At 47.0% G+C, this 19,198-nt stretch overlaps 2 protein-coding genes across 10 annotated transcripts; one reads left to right on the top strand and one right to left on the bottom strand.

Annotated features, from left to right (window-relative positions):
* Positions 1–6,911: 6,911 nt before the first annotated feature.
* TYW3 (tRNA-yW synthesizing protein 3 homolog) lies at positions 6,912–12,742 on the bottom strand. 2 transcript variants are annotated; one of them, XM_053985373.1, is made up of 6 exons: positions 12,593–12,742; positions 11,287–11,367; positions 10,461–10,559; positions 9,591–9,662; positions 9,197–9,330; positions 6,912–9,011 (listed from the first exon to the last, which is right to left on the bottom strand). In XM_053985373.1, the coding sequence occupies exons 1-6, from the start codon at positions 12,740–12,742 to the stop codon at positions 8,807–8,809; spliced, it is 741 nt and encodes a 246-aa protein (XP_053841348.1). In that variant the 3' UTR covers positions 6,912–8,806. The 2 variants fall into 2 exon arrangements, with proteins under 2 accessions (XP_053841348.1, XP_053841347.1); XM_053985372.1 differs by lacking the exon at positions 12,593–12,742 and adding an exon at positions 11,921–12,160.
* On the top strand, positions 12,099–18,452 carry CRYZ (crystallin zeta). 8 transcript variants are annotated; one of them, XM_053985370.1, is made up of 9 exons: positions 12,099–12,425; positions 12,874–13,001; positions 13,340–13,492; positions 14,719–14,882; positions 15,505–15,556; positions 16,695–16,844; positions 17,238–17,339; positions 17,484–17,579; positions 17,841–18,452. In XM_053985370.1, the coding sequence occupies exons 2-9, from the start codon at positions 12,891–12,893 to the stop codon at positions 18,000–18,002; spliced, it is 990 nt and encodes a 329-aa protein (XP_053841345.1). In that variant the 5' UTR covers positions 12,099–12,425; positions 12,874–12,890; the 3' UTR covers positions 18,003–18,452. The 8 variants fall into 8 exon arrangements, with proteins under 8 accessions (XP_053841345.1, XP_053841340.1, XP_053841343.1 ...); XM_053985365.1 differs by having other exon boundaries at positions 12,150–12,179; XM_053985368.1 differs by having other exon boundaries at positions 12,375–12,425; positions 12,877–13,001.
* Positions 18,453–19,198: the final 746 nt, after the last annotated feature.

The following is a 19,198-nucleotide window of genomic DNA, read 5'->3' as shown; positions in this document are numbered from 1 at the left end:
TGAAAGGACCACCACTGCCCACTTATGTAATCAATTTATAGATGTCAAGTTTGTACCAAGATGGTTATCCCTCTCCCTCCAAGCCCTGGTGACAGGCTACCACCCTGCAGCACAGTCTCTGCACTGGGGGCTGCCGGGGAGCACAGGAGATGTAGCTGATAATGATTAGTGACAGCTCTGAACCACTGCACCCCGAACGTGCTCAGTGTCAGGCTGCAGGGAGGAAGTGAGACACACATTCCTTCCTGGTGCTGGACCTCGTGGCTGACCAAGAGAATTTTGCCTGTCCTGCGCTGGCCAGCCCACTGTGGTGACTGGAACCACAGCAGCTGGATGTAAGGAAAAGGAGGGGTATAATCTTGGAAAAGGGGTACATGTGAAAAATGGACTGTTTCCTTTTGCTCCCATAGTCCTTGCAGAGCAACACCCTTCAATTCATAAAACTGGCCAACACACAAGACATGTGGATCTGACAAGTCACCCCACTGGCAAACTCCTCCAAGCTGACAAAATACAACTGGAGAGATCTCTGAGTGGGCTGACGGGTAACAGCAACTGGCCAACCTTCTTCAATGTATGTTTTTAACAGAACCTCTCCTGAAATGTAAATTTACAAAAAAAAAATACTAGATGTTCCACACAAATAACCACAGCATCTACCTGAAGATTTCAACTGGACTGAAACTTTAACTAAGGTGTTGCATCCTGGAAATATAACATTTTTTCAGTTGATGGAAGGTTCTTGTCAGATGAGCAGATACATCCTGGGGGAATGTTGCAAAGACAGAGACAAGCTGGCCCTGTGACCACTGCTGCTCTCTGCCCCCAGTTTCCCCTCGGGGATGATTTTGGCACCCATCCCCTCTCTGGCTCCAAATGGGCTGTTCTTAGAAAGGGACACAACCTATTGGAGCAGTTTCTTCTGTGTCCCACCCAGAGGAGTTGGTGGCTGATGGCTGATGTTAGTGATGCACTAGACCCTCCAAACTGACATTTTGAAAAACATGTCTGAGGAATAGGTGAGTTACAGACATGCACTAAATACCTGTTCTGCTGCATTTGCAGTTTCCAGCATAAAGAGATATTAGTTCTGTTATTTTTCCACTGCCTGTTTTTGCACACAGTCAGCAGGACTAGCCTTCTAATGCAGCATCACATCACATCTCATCACATTACATGGTAAATGTTACATCAATTTACATGGCATTACATGGCACAGCCTGGCCCCTGTGCTCCCAGGGCCTATCACACCACTGTAGTTGGGGTTTGGTGCATTTCCATTCACCATGGTTGCAGGGATGTGCCAGTGGCCCATAGAAGTGTGTGTTACTGAGTTAGCTGACATAGTTCCTGCCTGCAAATGGACTACGTGGCAAAACTCAGCTATTTCAGAGCAGTAGCAATTAAAGGAAAGAGGTCTATGTGTGTGGCTTCCTGCAGATGTACTGATGTGCTCCTGAGTCCAAAGTGCTGGCAGGCTCTGCTGGACTGGAGCAGGGTGGCCCTGGTGCTGCTTTGCTGCCTTTTCTGCACAGGCTTCATTGGCTGCCACCAGGCTGGGGGGCCAGGGTGAACCCTGGGGTCTGCAGGGCACCAGCCCCCTCAGCTGTGCTTCACACCTCCAGAGACAGCTTGGGAGGAGCTCTAAAATACAGTATGCTAGCAGAACAGGTAACTTCTGGAAATAAATGGTATAAATACAAATTCTTGGCTAAACTCAGAGTTTCAGGCAAACTAAACTCAACTCCAGCACCCAATCACCCATCAGTGCTTCTGGATTACTTCAGTCCTTGAGCAAATTACTTCAACCCTATTTTTCATGTAACTGCAGATCTGATGTGTACATAGAGCCAGATGACAACCAGCCAGCTTCACCTACCTTCTTTCAACTTCATACTTGGAACTAGAGTTCACACAATATTTTCAGAGATATCCATCCCCCCTCATCCACCCTCAAAAAAAAAAAAAAAAAAAAAAAAAAAAAAAAAAAAAAGCATGAGGAAGGCAATGGGAGGATAAAAGACAAACACAAAATGCAGTTCACTTAAAAATATCTCTCCTTGATGGAGGCTAAAAGGTGGCAGCTGTGCCAAAGTAGTGGACCCTAAATCGCTGAGCAAAAAAGAGCAGGGAAGACTCTGATTGCACCCAGTACTGTGGTGAATGTGTGCTCTCAGCCACAAATCAAGCAAGCTTTAAAAAAAAAAAAAAAAACCCAGAAAAAAAAGACTCAATCAAGGCAATAATGGCCTCCACTTCACAATCAGACAAGTGCTTCTACTTCAGAAATCCTACCATTTATGGCTGATTGCTAACCCTGGCCTCATTTCTAATCTAAAGGGTGAGTAATAATTTGGAAAAGGAATTATAACAACTTCCCAACCATTTGGTAAATTGTCATTACTTTAAAGGGGTGTTGGGGAGCTGTTGCTGTTTGTCAGATATTTTTTTCCTGCTACTGCTCTCCTACTTCCACCACCCCTTTTCTCCTTGATCTCATACTGGAAGGGAAGTAATTTACAGTGGAAATATGTAAGAAAGAAAAGTCTGGAGGGATCCTCTGTCCATGGGACTCTGACGTGTACAAGTTGCCATGCAGCACAGAAAGGTGAAATGGCTCTTCCCTTTGCCCAGAGATTCATGCAGGAATCGGTGGCACACTGAGCATTGTTCCCAGCCCAGGGGCTCCTGCATGAGCTCCCTAGAGTGGGAAACTTCTGCATTAGGAACTTCCCAAAGGAAAGGATGAGGGCCACCCGTGCAGGTGGATGGGTGATGCTGGGGTGCTGGTGCAGCAAGAGCCTGCTGCCCAGCTGACACCTCAATGCAGCCACCCTGGCCGTTCTCTCCTGGCCAGGGGCCACCCAGTTGGATGGAGCTGGTGCTTTGCTGTCCCAATCCTGCCTGGACTGTCTGGAGTAGGCAGAGAGACATTAACCATTGGACCCATAGTTTATCCTGATGGGAAGTACCTGATGGAACCCTGAGCTCCATTTATTTCCTGGTTCAAGCAGGGAGAACTGCATCTGTAAATATTTCAGTATTTTTGTGAATATTTTTTTTCCATCTTCTGCAAGTCTATTGTGATTTTTCACAAGCACATCAGAGTTGATCTTAGAGGTTATTCCAACCACAGCAATTCTGTGATTCTCGGGTTTTCTAGGGAGAAAATATCAAAACAGAGGACTTGGACAATGTTCCTTCTGGCCATCACCTGTGAGGGTGCCCTGGACAGGACTAAGGACTTTGCCTGGTGCTGCTGTTCTCAATAACAGAGTGTTTAAAAACAGATAAAACTTGATGCAGAAAAAAAGAATCAGGTGGGACCTATGCACAGCTTCACCTGGGTTATCTATTCTAATCCTGTGGAAATCATGATGGTGTTTTGATAATAGCAGACATTTGTGATCAAAATACCTCTTATTTCAATGATTCAAGGACAAAATGGGATGCTATTGTCTCCCTGGATGAATGTGAGATGTTTTATGAAAGGTACGATCGGTGTGTTCAGAGAATAACAAAATTTCCTTCCTATCTTGGGAGGTAACTGCAGCACCGGCTGTGCAGCACTGAGTCCCTTACTCCTGGTTTGTGCTGTGAAGGGATCTGTGTCACAGTTATTTATGTCTGTATTTTAAATATTATTTGAAAAGAGACTGATTCAAAAATTTTCAATGACCCAGTGAAATCTGAACTGCTTATAGCAAGACAAGAAGTATAATGCTTCAATCAAAATAGCAACTTGGAATGTGTTTTATTAAACAGAGTTCATTTAATACTACCCCAGAGTGCTGTGGATGTGAAAACACATTCTGGAATTGGAACTTTCATATCTAGGTAATAGGAATGAAGGGAAAGTGGTCATTTTTAATATTGTACATTTTGGGACAAATTCTGATCTCATATAGAATTACCCACAGCATTCCTGCATATTTTCCAAAACTGGTGTGTCCCTGGATCCTGTATGTCACTATGAGGTGAATATGTTACAGGACCAACAAGTAGACCCTGCACGGAGTTCTAAGTAAAATCCTGGCAGATTTAGCTTTCACATCATTCTCTCAGCAGTCTTTTCAAGGTGTTTCAAGTGAGAGAAAACAAAACAAGGCTCAGGCTAAGTGTGATTGAAGAAAACCCTGAAATAAGGCATCAAGGGATGCAAAATAACAGAAAAAAAGTGGATTATATGCATAAACTCTGGGTGCATTTCCCTTGGAAATATTCCTTGATTTTTGCTAGCAATGTTATGCAAAAATATTTAAATTAACAGATTATAAGAGAGCAGCGCTGCCCGCGTAACATGAGTGCCGAATCTATCGAGGACGAGCAGTTGGGAAGTGATGGAACCATTTATATCTCCATTAATGGAGAATTGCTGATCATCCCAAGGAAAACAGGTTTTTTCTTGACAGCTGTTCGGTATTTCGGGAGTTTAAATGGCTTCTGCTATCAGCCGGAGCGTGCGCGGGGAGAGGCACAAGGGCTGATTTCTCCCGAATGCTGGGCGATCTCCCCGGCCCCGAGCTCCCGGCGCGGGGAGCGGGACCGGCGGCGGCGGGGGCTCAGAGCTCGTTCGGTGCTCACGCCGGGCCTGGACCCCGCGCCAGGTCCCGGTTTCCCTCGGTCCCGCCGCCGCCAGGCACCCCCCGGGGCCAAGGAGGGACTGGCGGACCAGGGCAGGCGCGGAAAGCTACGCTCCCTGCGCCGTGTTAAAATACGATAAAACAGAACTGACTAGGTCCTTATTTAGAGAAACGAAAAATCCTGTTCTGTTCACACGGAGGAACTCCAATGCCTGTATGAATGAATTCTCACCGCCGTTAGAGCTGGTCGTGCCGGCACCTTCCACCTCTGCCCGAATCCCCGAGACAGAGGGAGGGTGTCAGCAGAGCGCCGAGGGGACGTGCCGAGCATCGGGTTCTGCCCGCGCAGCAGCGCACTCACCGCCCGGCCCGGGCTGGGACAGAGCCGAGCGGTGCGGGATGGGGCAGAGCCGGGCGGTGCGGGCTGGGACAGAGCCGGGCGGTACGGGACGGGACAGAGCCGGGCAGTGCGGGCTGGGACAGAGCCGGGCGGTGCGGGCTGGGGCAGAGCCGGGCGGTGCGGGCTGGGACAGAGCCGGGCGGTACGGGACGGGACAGAGCCGGGCGGTGCGGGCTGGGACAGGGCCGGGCGGTGCGGGCTGGGACAGAGCCGGGCGGTGCGGGAGGGGGCAGAGCCGGGCAGTGCGGGCTGGGACAGGGCCGGGCGGTGCGGGCTGGGACAGAGCCGGGCGGTGCGGGAGGGGGCAGAGCCGGGCGGTGCGGGAGGGGGCAGAGCCGGGCGGTGCGGGCTGGGACAGAGCCGGGCGGTGCGGACTGGGACAGAGCCGGGCGGTACGGGACAGGACAGGGCCGGGCGGTACGGGACAGGACAGGGCCGAGCGGTGCGGGCTGGGACAGAGCCGGCGGTGCGGGCTGGGACAGAACCGCCGGTGCAGGCTGGGGCAGAGCCGGGCAGTGCGGGATGGGGCAGAGCCGGGCGGTGCGGGATGGGACAGAGCCGGGCGGTGCGGGCTGGGGCAGAGCCGGGCGGCGCGGGCTGGGACAGAGCCGGGCGGTGCGGGATGGGGCAGAGCCGCCGGTGCGGGCTGGGGCAGAGCCGGGTAGTGCGGGCTAGGGCAGAACCGGGCGGTACGGGACGGGACAGAGCCGGGCGGTGCGGGACGGGACAGAGCCGGGCGGTGCGGGATGGGGCAGAGCGACTGTCCTCTGCCAGCTGGGCTAAGCGCCCAACAACCAGGCTCTGAGCTGTCAGAACTACTCTGCAAAAATCACAATTACAACTATAAAACCGATTTTGAGAAAAACATTTCTCTTTTCTCGGGATCCTGCAGAAAATGAAAACAAGCTTTTTCCCTCCAGTATAAAATTGACCAAAACAGCTCAGGTACCATCAATAAACTGCATTAAGAATGCAGAACAAGAGCTTTCATGTAATTTCTATATGGAATTTGGGTGTCATCCTCTGATTTAAGGAAAAAAAAAAAAAAAAAAAAAGCTGAGAATTTTCTCACCTTGATCCCAGGTAGCTGCCTGCTGTCACACCACTGCCAGCACAGCATGTTTGACAGCAATTCTTACCAGCTTTATTTTCTCCTGGTGTGAAGAAATGAAGTGAGCAGCTCAGGAAATTTTGGTATTTATATAATTTTTAAAGACACGAATTTTTTAAAGACACACCTTTTCAAAGGTTCTCTCACAAAACACCCAGCATGTTCTGCTCGGGTACTTTCAACTATGGGCAGATCAGAAGTGAAACATTTCCTACAATATCCCACTATGTAAAATCAAATTCACAAGATATTACAAAGTAATTGTGTATTTTCAGTAACCAAAAGTACTGAAGAACCCGCTAAGTCTCCAATGCATGATACATTTAATATGATAAATTCAAAAAACTTGAGACTGATTAAATTAAATTGAGACTTGGTTAAAGTCAAGTGAAGCCCTGGCAGGAGTGGAAGCTGAGAGGTGCAAAGCCACCCTGGTCTGGAGAGGTTTAACCCCATGTGCAAACATTGATTTCACTGCACTCTGCAGCTATTACTGCCACACTCCTGTGAACCATTTTAAGTATGTGAATTTCAGAGGAAGCTGTTTCAAGTGAACACTTGCACTCCTGACATCTGTGATTTGCATGTACAGAATTATGCCAGCGAACAGGTCAAGTGACTTTGTGCCCAAGTGCATGGATGTGCTGGGGAGCACAACTGGCTCAGAACCTGTGGCACAGCCACAGGGAATGCTGTGGCACTGATTTGAGTAGTTTCCTGGTGTGGATGTGAAATGCTGTGGGGTGAAAAATGACAATCAGTTCCTGGAGTGAATGAACCCATCTGCCTCCCCTGAAAAAACTGAGTACACAGGGACTGAAATTGTAATTTTAAAAAATTTAACACAGTGAGAGCAAGTATAAAAATATCTTTTAGATTAATTAAGTGGCTAAGCACACTTCAAAATGATAAAGATTTGACAGTTTTAGGAGTCTTGTTGCTTATTGGTGAATTTCCAGGCAGCCATAACCCCTAGAATCCCCTTTTCAGGGGTGCTGCCTCCAGCTGCTTCTGGATGCTCTTCCCAATTGCTGCCTGTGCTCTGCACACTGACAGCCCAAGAGAATCCCATACAGCAGCTGGAAATAAAACACAGCTTGACAAAATTAACCTCAAAATGAGCTGGTGGAACTTGGGTGAGTGTGGGGCAAGGTCTAAGGGCAGTGGTGCATGAAGGAAGGTGTTGCTGGTGCCAGAACACTGTCAGGGTGGTGAAGCCTCCTCAGCATCACTGTCTGCAACCTTGGATGGGGTAAAAAAAAAAAAAACAACCAAAAAACCAAAACAAAAAATACCAGAAAAATGTTGCACAAACTCTTCTACATACCGAAGTAACATGTTTCCCTGATCCTTCTCTGTTTGTCTTGTTGTAGTGTCAAGTTTTAGTACGAGATCCTCAACAGTCTTCAATCACTGGTGATGAAGGGAATAAAGTAACAAGATGCAGACAGGGTAACATTTTTGTGTTAAGATGCCAAAAAGTCTTCCTGAATTTTTAATCATTTTTCAGAGGAATGCGAGATGAGTTTCTGACAAACTGTATTTCTCAGAATGTAAATACTGTAGTGCTGTTACACAGGGTGAGGGTTTGGGCTGTTACAGGGTCTGTGGGCACTGCTTGTGGTTGGTGCTGGTGTCATCAGTCCCTTGAGCCATGTCCAACAGACCAGTGCCAGACATTCTAAGAAATGTCACATGCAGAGGAGGGTTCAGACTATTCTGAACAAACTCCCTGAAATCTATAAGCAACAACTCCCTCCTCTGTGTGCAAGATGTGCCCCCCAGGCGGTGAAGAGGGATCTGCAGGAACAGTGGGTCTCCCAGCAGTGGGGATGGCAACAGGGGTTCCCCAGGGCTTTGCTAAGGTAGCAGGCTGGGGAGGACCCTCTGCATGGAGGCAGATGTTGCTTTTGTTGATGGAAGCCCTGGGGTTTCAGTTCAGCCCAGACAGGCAGTTGACCTTCAGAGTGGAGAGGAAGGCCTGTGGAAAATGGAGACTGCAAAGGTCTGACACAAGCCCACATCCCGACAATGCTGCAGTAGCACCTGTGGCAGAAGCCATGTCCCCACACCTGAGGAGCTGCAGTGCTTTGCCCTGCTGTGGGCTGCTCCCACCACCTGCCTGCTGCCCCATGGGCTGTGGGACTCCAGTTTTGCTCACAGAGCTCCTGGCCAGCAGCTCTGCATTGCTAGAAATTATGCCCCTGGGTTGAGTCGTACTTTAACCAGTCCGCCCAAACACACAGGAGGTCTAAGACCGGTGCACACAGGCTACTTTGTAAGGTTTCTGTGTTTCCACCGCATGTATTGGCTGTCTCACAAGTGGATGGTCTTCAGTCTTCAATGCTTGTCTTCCCCTTCCTGAAGGAGAAACCTGCAGAGCCAGCTGGCTCCGCAAAACCCAGGAAGCTGGAAGTGAAATGCCGCCACAGAGAACAGAGTGAAAAGCTGCAGCAAACCAGTTATTTCTGGGATAATTGATGGAGTACCACTTTGTTAATTCAACAGTACACTTTAAAAACTCCCAAAACATTCTACGGCTTTGTTCTCTGTGTCCTGTAGCTGCACCTGCTCACAATTCTGTTAATTACCTTTTTTTCTGGTCAATATCCATGAGAATATTACTAATAGGAGCACAGGAGTATATAAGTCTCTTAAAAAGAGCATTACAGTAACTTTTTCAGTTCACCATTTGCTTTCAAATGTCTTAGTCTATATCATGATTTCAGCAAACAGACCAAGACTGCTCTCAGTATCATCATGGGGTTCCAGCTCTCTGCTGGAATCAGCGTGTTCCTGAGCGGTCCGTCTCTTTCTTCTGCGCATGTACACAGAGTGGCTCTCCTCTGGCCCCTTGGGAAACAAAGTGTCTGCAGGGACAGCAGCTTCCAGAGCTAGCTCCAAGCCTTTGTGGAATCTAGACAGAAACAATTCTGTAGTTACTGTTTTTATAGATTTGCTCAGGATCTGCAAATTACTCGGAGAAACTAATGCTTTAGAATGTAATCAAAACATGCAAGGGAGAAAAGTGGTTACTAACATCTTACTTAATACTGAAGAAAAAGTAGATGTTATGAACAGAACTGGTGTATTCTTACAGACCTGTCAATCCTCCGTATGTTTTCTTCCATTTTCTGATTGGCTACATGTACCAGAAATTCAATATATTCTTCGGAGACCATCAATCTCCCTTTGTGGCTCAGTGGAACTTCTAAGCAGTGAGTGCTCCGCACTGCCTGAAAACACACACATGATTTACCTGGAATAAAGTTTTTTAGTTTATGAAGGTTATTTAAATAATGTAGGGAGTTCATTACAGTAAGAAACCTGCTTATCCATATGATTATTTAGGTTGCTGTCACCTAAAGCAGCAAGCTATTTCTTTGCTATAGCATGCCCTGTGACAGCTCTTAAGCACCAATCAGGTCTTGGCTCGTACAAAAATTAACATAACAATATGACTTTATTACGTCCTTTACAGTAACAGAGTCCTTACCATTGTAATTTTTCCTCCTCTGCCAACTGTAATACCAGAGTTCCTGAACCCAGAGTCAATAGCCACTGAATGCTGCAGAAAAAAATAAAAGCTTAAACAGGTCTTGTATACTTTCACAGCAAAAAAATATTTATGGATGTGTTGCAATGCAACATACAATCTCAATTTTGCAAAAAATGTATTCAAATCATCTACCCAAACTTATTCAAGAACAGTTACATTAAAATACTTTTAAAGATCAAACCCACAAATGGTGTGTGGTTTTCAGAGGTGGATCCTGATTGAATCCATCAGTGCAGAAGGGATGCAATGTCTCTCTAGGCACTGAACTACTTTATCCCAATGAGCTGGAAGTTCACAGACAGTCGTGCCACCCCTTGACAATGATGAGTGCAGCTGCACTCTACATGAGCCCCTCAGCTCTTTCTTCTGCACTAACGCCAAAACAAGCCCAGCATGGCACACACTGCTCTCCGCAGTCGTACTGGAAAAAGCAGAAGGCAAAGGCATCATTCAATGCACTGGAAATGGAGCCTAATGACCTGGCCAGCAGTGAAGTACCATCTGAAATCCAGCCCTTGCAGCCAGTGAGAGCAGCCAAGGCTCCTCAGGCAGTGCTTCATGCAGCAGTCTGCTTCTGCTCAAAGCCTGAACTGCAGGTGAGTCTTTTTACTTTCTAACTACAGTAAAACCCTCATCAAGTTTAAAGCTGTGTTCTTTCATCAGCTTACTTTACTACCCTAATTATTAAACACACAGCACACCTGGGACTGTTTCTAAGTGCAACTGCTTAGCCAGGAGCCAATACTTTTATTTTTGCAGGCAAGAATGTAACAGAGCAACGTGTCATGGTACTTGACGTGGCTTTACCAGCAGCTGTGCATCCTGCAGCTCCCGACACAGCACATGAAGAACAAACGGTTCAAACTTGAACACAACATCACCAGTGGCTTTCTTGAGTGCTGTCATCTGGAAAATAAACCAAAATACATATATAAAAATCAGAGTACTTCCTCTCGTAATAGTTAACAACACCCTACTGCATCCTCCTTGGCCTGAAATTTTAACAAGCTTTGCTTTGCTGGAACAAATACTAATGAAAACAAATATTCTGGAGGACACTTCTGTGCCTGTGTGAGAATGTATATCTATGGTAAAGTGAACTACGGCTTGAGTGAGAAAACGCTGATCTTGCAACTGCCTCTTTTGTGGGACAAAGCAATATATGCAAAGAGTAGATTATTCTGAAAGCATACTAAAAATGAAAAACCCCACACTACAGATGTTTTGAACTTCAGAGTATTTAATGACACTAAATTAACAACGCAGTATAAGAGATTCCCTATTACACCACTTTCAGGTGTCTGTCTGCTAGCACAGCAAGCTGGGCTCAAGAGATTTTTTAATTTAAGAATTTTAAATATGACTCCAGACAGGAAGAAATTATATAAGTTTCTGGAATATCAGCTGCCTTTATAACTATGCAGAGAATTTGATACTGAGCTTAAAAGCATTCTCTTAAAATGGGTCCGAAGAATTTATTAAGCAACACATCTAAGGAAAAGTCAATTTTGAGAGTAGAGTATCAATTCATCTCAGTAGCAGGTATAAAAGCCCTTTGACACAATGTGTTTTCCATGACACCAGGAGCATTTCTATGAATAAATATAAAGGCTGTATCTCACTGTGCCCTTACCACATCGCCTTTGACACACGGGTCATGTGTTACCAGCAGCCACGTGCAGTTCTTCTTCTGGATCCCCGTGCCGTCTGTGTCCTAGTGATGGGCAGAAACCATTAAAATGACTCGGCAGCTCGGTGGCTTTAACCGCGTGCTGCTACAAAAACGATCCTTGGAAATAAAGGAGCATCCCTTGAAGCAAGAGCCCATTCACACCGCGACCAGACCCCCGGTCACGATCACCCAACCTGCCGGTCCGGTCCCATCCCTCACCCACCGTCTCTCACGCCCGGCCCGGTCCCGCACCCCGGTCCCTCACGCACCTCACGGTCACCCTGCCGCTCCCGTCCCTCACCCCGGGTCCGGTCCCTCACCCCCGGTGCCATCCCGCACCCCCGGTCCTTCACGCACCGTCACGGTCACCCTGCCGGCCCGGTCCCGCACCCCGGTCCCTCACGCACCGTCACGGTCACCCTGCCGGCCCGGTCCCGCACCCCGGTCCCTCACGCACCTCACGGTCACCCTGCCGCTCCCGTCCCTCACCCCGGGTCCGGTCCCTCACCCCCGGTGCCATCCCGCACCCCCGGTCCTTCACGCACCGTCACGGTCACCCTGCCGGCCCGGTCCCGCACCCCGGTCCCTCACGCACCGTCACGGTCACCCTGCCGTCGCACGAGCTCGTGCTGCAGAAGCGCTCGCGCGCGTTCAGGAGCCGCACGAGCTCCGCGGCTCGCGCGTCCAGCGCGCGCTTCCGGCTGGGGTCGGGCCGCGCGAGGCACTGCGCCTTGCGCCGCGCGAACGCCGCCATGGCGGGGGGACGGCGTCCCGCGACGGACAAACCTCGCCGCGCCCGCGCGGCGGGGCGGAGCCAGTAGTGGTACGGCCCCGCCCTCCTCGGCGCTCCGCAGGTAGGCGGCGGGCGCGGGCTGCCCGGCGCTGCTCCAGGGGCAGCGGACGGGAGGGGGAGACCGCGGCTCGGCGCCGCCCGTGCCGGGCGCCGCAGCCCCGGGACGCGGCCAGGCTGCACGGGGCGGCTCGAACGGGCGGGACCTGGTCGCAAGGAGCGCTTCCGGGGCACGGCCTGACCGCGAGGCGGCTCAAGGGGCGGGGCCTGGCGGCAGAGGCGTGTTTATGGGCGGGGCCTGGCGGTGCAGGTGTGTTTGTGGGCGGGACCTGGCGGTGCAGGTGTGTTTATGGGCGGGGCCTGGCGGTGCAGGTGTGTTTATGGGCGGGGCCTGGCGGTGGGAGCGTGTCGCGGGGCGCGCCCGATCGAGGTCCGTCGTATCGGGATCACATCGGGCACGGTCCTGAACGCTCTTACCCCGCGGTAGCCCCGCTGGCCAGCGGCCCCGGCTGTGCTTCCCGTCCTCCTCGTGCCCAGGATCCCGGAGGTGCTCCCAGCGGGGACGGTCCAGAGCAGCTCGGAGCCTTCCCTTGCCCCGCTCCCTCCCCTCCCCCTGGTTCGGTTCATTACCGCGGGACCGATCCGCACTCCGACCCCGCGGTGTGTGCCGTGTTCCAGGCGGTGTCCCAGGCCATCTCCCGGTGGCTCAGGCTCCCCGTGACCTCAGCAGGTACCACGGCTCTCATTGTTTCTCTTAGCAGATCCTCTGGTCGCCATGGCAGCCACCAGGAGCGTGATGAGAGCTGTCCGAGTGTTTGAATTTGGTGGCCCTGAAGTGCTTAAACTCCAGTCAGATGTGTTAGTTCCTGTTCCAAAAGAAAACCAGGTATATGTGAGCTCTCTGAAGGAAAATAGTGATAATGAATCTTAACAAGTGCCTGCAGGACAGAATGAGAGATACAACCCAGAACCCTACACCTAGAGTACCTGAGTTTTGGTCAGTGTGTTCATACTGCTTGAGATACCATGCTTAATAAGTGTGGGCTCTTTACTCTGCGGTGGGCTATATATTCCACATCAAGATTTCCCTGAAATTAGCTTTGCTTTGACACTGGGTTGTCGCAGAGGCTGTTTGAGAAGTCAGTAAAAATGCTACAACGCCATGCTGTGAATTCAAGGGCTAAGTCTTTTTAGCTATTGCTTAAGAAGTGTATTTTCTTTTAGGTATTAATTAAAGTCCATGCCTGTGGGGTGAATCCTGTTGAGACGTATATTCGTTCTGGGACTTATGCCAGGAAACCGGCTTTACCCTACACTCCTGGCTCGGATGTGGCTGGGGTGATTGAGAGTGTTGGGGAGCACGTGACTGCGTTCAAGGTATTTACACACTGGGTGGAATTCACTAGTGCTTAATGGGTCCTCTGTGGCTGGTTGCTGTGCTACTCTGCCTGGTTTTGTTGCTTATAATCACGGAATCCCTTCGAGGGGGGAAACCCCTTCACTGGTAAAAGCCCATAGTGGGATCCCACTGGCAAACCAGTCTGCTGATGGGACTGTGAGGAATGCTGTGCCCCCCTGAAGTTCAGAGGTCCCAGAAGAGGCACTGCAGTCTGCCTTTAAAGCAGTGATATCTGGTGTACAAAATCTGGGGTTTGGAGCTGTTTTTCTGGCATTGCAGAAAAAGTTGAGATTGGATGCTTCTTGCTGGGGGTAGTAATTTTAGGCAGAACTGAAAATTTTTCTGTAAAGTATTTGAGACGTGGAAATTGCTTACTTATAAAGCTCCATAAATTCTGTTATTTTTTGCTAAAATTGTTCAAATACTGTATTACTCCTGTCTAGTAACTTTACTTGGATTTCTCAGTGTGAAAGTCTCGGGACAGGAGAAGGCAAATATCAATTTGCTAAAAGATATCTACGACATCACATTAGTTTTTAAATTGGTTCTCCCATTTAAGTCATTAGACATTTGGTTCCAAACCAACATAAAAATTGTAGGTAAAATTGGGCTGGAATGTCCTGATTTGGAATTTGTGTAACAATTTTGGGAGATCTGAGAGATAAGGGTTATCAAGAGAGAAGAGTCATCTTTGTTCATATTTTCTTATCAACAGCTTGCTGTATCTGCTGTGTGTGACTTTTTGCTTCCTCTGACAATTGTGATGCTCTTGACTTGAATGAGAGAGAGATGTCTTAGGGTATATTAAGAGGACACATATTTTCACATTTAAATAATTTAGAAATGTTTCTTTTGTGTTTGTAAAAGCTTTTGAGGTTTTGCCTTTAGAATCTGTGGATGGAATTCCTGATTTCGGTTAAAGTTCATTAAGGTTCATGTTAATGAGGCAGTAGGTTTGTGTGTTACACTGCAGGGTGGGGTTATGATTATGATACTTAGATTTAAATATAAGAAATTATACAGTTGGTGTTGCATTGATGCTATGTATCAGAATTCATAAAATTTTTTTGACAAATGTAACTGGTTATTTTGATAGGAGAGCTGTTAGCAATAGCCTAAACCTCTGTAAATTTCATCTTAATTTTTATTAAGGAAAAAGTAAGGGAAATTATTGATTTCTCTGTGTTCTTTCCCTCCATTCTAGAAAGGTGACAGAGTTTTCACCCTTGAAACACTTTCTGGAGGATATGCAGAGTATGCAGTTGCTGCAGCCAACAGAGTCTTTCCTTTGCCAGACAAACTGGACTTCAGGCAGGGAGCAGCGATCGGAGTGCCCTACTTCACTGCCTACCGGGCCCTTTTCCAGAAGTAAGGCACCAAAGCCATGTTTGTGCACTTTAATCTTTGGTATTTACAATACCAAAGTTCATATTTTCGACGTCCTTTAAAAAGGGGGAGGTTGGTGAGTGGGAAACGTTTAAAAACGTTTTGTGGATGGAATTGTCAGATAATTGCAATCTAGAAGCTTGTGACTGTGTTTTCCTGTTAAGTCTTTTTTCTTGAGAGAATCTACCTGGAAAGGCTTCATGGAATAAAATATGTGACTCCCTTTCAGTACTCACTGGTATTTTGGCTGGGGAAGAAAAAGAGCAATAGTTCTCATTTCCTCAGCAAGCAGACAGGCGCTGTGGAGCAGAACCACTGCTTTCCTGTGACAGGCCAAAGTCCTCAACTGAGGCTCAGTACCAGGCTCTAACTGGCTGCTGGCTGCATGTTGCTTCAAGTCATCTGTCACAGGATTTATTTCGCCTCCTTGTTCTCCCAAAATGGCTTATGGTATCTCTTTAGCCATAAATTGGAATGTAATTGGAACATAAACTGGAAACAATGCTGTGTGAACAATGAGATTTGATGTCAGTATCTGCAACCCCATGCTCAGTCAGTGTGTGCTGCAGTCACAGTGCCAACATTTCTTGTGTTCTTCACTTAGAGGCTGTGCCAAAGCAGGGGAAAGCGTGCTGGTGCATGGTGCTAGTGGGGGGGTAAGTATTCCAACGAGGCAACTGCTCTCTGTCCTTGCATCTGCTTCCTGGGATATGAGTTATGGTCATATTTGTATCAATAGATTAGCAGATTAGGTTTTTATTTCAGATACTCTAGGATACACTTTCTTAGAAAAAAACCCTGTCATTCCCAATAACTGTGAGACTGCACGAGTGCTGGTGTGAGTTCCCCAGTCAGAGGGTCACACACTGAACAGGTGTTTGCTGCAGGTGGTAGTTGGTCTGGAAGTTTTATTGCTGATAGCAGAAAGCTTTAATTTTCCAGTATGTACAAATTGTTCTCAGTCCTCTGAGAAGAAGTGACTGGTGCAGGGTGACTGTGCATTTCTGTTTACATTCTAATGTTTTTACCCATGAGCCAACAGCTGACTGCACAGGGAAAGGTACTGGAATATATAAACCTGCAACTGATTACATGAAATTGCACTTCTAGTTTTCTTTGGGTTTTCATGACAAACTTATTTTAGATCTCTATGACTCAACATATTAGTTTATCTCCCACACTCTGCACTTGCTCACTTTCTGGTGATGCACCAAGCAGCTGCTGTGAACAGGCCAAGTTTCCTTAATTATTTGTTAAACACCAAAAAGATGAATTCATATCTTATTTTGAGATACTAGAATGCCATTTAGCATCATAAGTATTTTTTTAAATTTTCATAAACTAAATGTAGTGGTTCTATTCTTACTGGAGTGCAAAGCTGGTAGGAGACACTGAGAATTTACTTTCTAAAGAAGTAGTGTTAATAAAATTTGTGCCTGCAGATTTTCTTTGCAATGTATAATGCTGGTATTAATAGCAGGTGATTCTGTGAAGAGAAGAATTTCCTTGGATTTGTATCAAAAATATAGGGCCCAGATTTGACAGATACTCAGCATTCTACATCGATCTGTGTCAAATGCTGATGGCTATTGAAAAACCTCAAAAATTTACCATGCCTCATGTCTTTTCTTTTTTAAAAAGTATTTGGCTGTCTTTAAGATCCAAATTATTGGCTAAAAACCACTTTACCAGGCTAGCTTTTTAAATGCAGACGTTCCAAGTCACGGGTAGAATATTTAAAATTCTAAGAAAGAGGTAAAATAATTTTCTCTTTTGTTTTTTTTCTCCCCTCAGGTGGGACTAGCAACATGTCAGATTGCCAGAGCTTGTGGTTTGAAGGTTTTGGGTACTGCAGGAACTGAGGAGGGCATGAATATGATTCTGAGAAATGGTGCTCACCAAGCCTTTAATCACAGAGACCCGAATTACACTGAGAGAATTAAGGTAGGCCTGTGTCTGGACTCAAGAATGCAGGTTGTGTTTTTCTTAACAAAATGTGAACAGTTGTTTGCGGAAGACTTTAAACTAGATTTATGTAGGATCAATAGTGTACTGCCTTTTTCATTTCTACACAAGGAAAAGCTTTCTCAGGCTGGAAGAGCTGAGCTTTCCTCACAGGCAGTGGCATTTAGAATTTCTTACATTCAGCAAATTCTAGTGTGGGATCACATCACAATTTAGCACAGCAAAATGTGCTACAATTCAGCTCACTAGCTGTCAGCTGCAGTACAAAGGCTCTATTGAAAATTTAAACAATGAGCTGTAGGGGATACTTTCTGTAGTTTAAAATCAATGGTGGTACCCAAGCACTAAAATAACATCCTGTGTCCTGTACAGGCATGCACAGGGCCGGGAGGAGTTGATATCATCATAGAAATGCTCTCTAATGTCAACCTGGATGCTGACTTGCAGCTGCTGTCCTGCGCAGGGAGGGTGATGGTGAGTGTTTGTGTCCTGGGCCAGCAGGGTGACAGTGAGTCCCTGAGCAGGGAGGTGATGATGGGTGCTTGTGTCACTGATTTTGTGCATTCAGCATCACACTGAACAGCTGTGACTCCATGCTTTGGACACTCCTTTGGGCAGGTTGTGGGCTGCAGAGGACGCATTGAGATAAACCCAAGAGACACAATGAGCAAGGAGTCCAGCATAATTGGAGTGAGTCTGTTTCTTGCAACTGAGGTGAGAAGCATTTCTATTTTAAAGTATGCTTTATTGGCTTGTTCTAGCACCTCTCTATTTACAGTTAAAATTATTTGTAGGAATGAGACAATAATTTCACTGTAACAAACTTGTTAGTTCATTCCTTTATGTTTTGATTCAATCTCAGAACATCATAAAATATTTTCAGGTTGTGGAATTTGCTTTAATTCTTGCATAAATTGCCAATACTATTCTAAAATGTAAAGACCTTGTCATAAAAACTGTGTTTGTTACATGCAGGAGGAAAGGCGTGAATGTGCCACAGCAGTCCTTGATGGCATAGAAGCTGGCTGGCTGAAACCTGTTGTGGGCTTGGAATATCCCCTGGAGAAAGCAGCCAAGGCTCATGAAGACATTATTTGTAGCAGTGGTGCCCGAGGGAAGATGGTGCTCCTTCTGTAAAGGAGCACCTTTTTCCATTTATTTTGCAGCTGTTCTAAGCTTACATGGTTCACTGAATGTATGTTACAAACATACCTTTGATCATGTTTGACAGTAGCAGAAAATGCTCACTTAGATGAATTAGTTATTATTTTCTTTTTGCAATGAGCAGAGTTGCATTTACTGTAAAGTAATTTTGGTAGCCTTTTTGATTGATGTGGAAATAATAAATTTTCTCTGCTGGAACGGTTTGTGCTGCAGGGAATGGTAGGGTTTGGTATTATGGTCCATGTGAAGGCAGAGTGAGGCCACTGTAGGTAACACAGAATGAAGATGCTTTTTACAGATACACGAAAATAAATAACTCACTATGTGTGTTAATTATAACTGTAAATTCTTTTAGCCACAAAATTTGTACTCAAATTTTGTACTCAAATTTTGTCACATAATTTACTTGAAATAAAATCTTTTACTGACAAAATAGTTTACTTTCCAGCTCAAAAGATGGGCAAAATGTGTCAAACATGAACTGTTTGGAGCCAAGACAGTTTTACTTGTCTGTGCCTCTAAGGCTGAGGTGACAGTATCCTGGCTTATCCATAGGGACTGTCACTCTGGAGCTGCATGCTGGGATTTGCCTCTTTGGAGCTGATGATCATGACCTAAGCAGCTGATTCCTGGATGGTAAACGGCTCATTGTGAAGATTTCAGTTCTTCCTATGTGCTTTATTAAAGTCTCCTGGATCCCTGGCTGCACGGAGAACGGAGGCTGCATGGCTTTGTGGCACGGAGAGTTCCTGTGAAACTCCTGAGCTCCATCTGCTGAAGTGGGCAGGGCACAGCCTCAGCACTAGGGCTTGTGTGCAGGTGTCTATGTGGGGTCACTTTGCCATGACACTGGGTTCATTTCATTGTGTCTTCTTCTCATAAACCTTACATCCACTGCACAACAGATGGTGTTGCCAGGAAAGATGGTGGAGTGTTTCCAGAGTTAATGATTTCAATTTAGGGTTTCAGTGAGTGGTTTCAGAAAGCTGCTTGGGGAGAGAAGGATGAGGCCAGCTCAGCTGTGGGACTATCTGCCAAGGTGCAGTGGGATCCTTCCTCCCTCCAGGCTGCCCCAGGGGAATGAAGCTGGTTTCTTTGTTTGTAGTGCTTTCCACAGGAGTAGGGAGCTGTGTTTTTTATGTGAAGTTTAAGTGATTCACCTGGTAAGT

Source organism: Vidua macroura, chromosome 9, assembly GCF_024509145.1.
Source record: "Vidua macroura isolate BioBank_ID:100142 chromosome 9, ASM2450914v1, whole genome shotgun sequence".
Lineage (NCBI taxonomy): Eukaryota > Metazoa > Chordata > Aves > Passeriformes > Viduidae > Vidua > Vidua macroura.
Note: the sequence above shows the minus strand (reverse complement) of the source record. Positions and strands in the feature narration are given on the sequence as shown.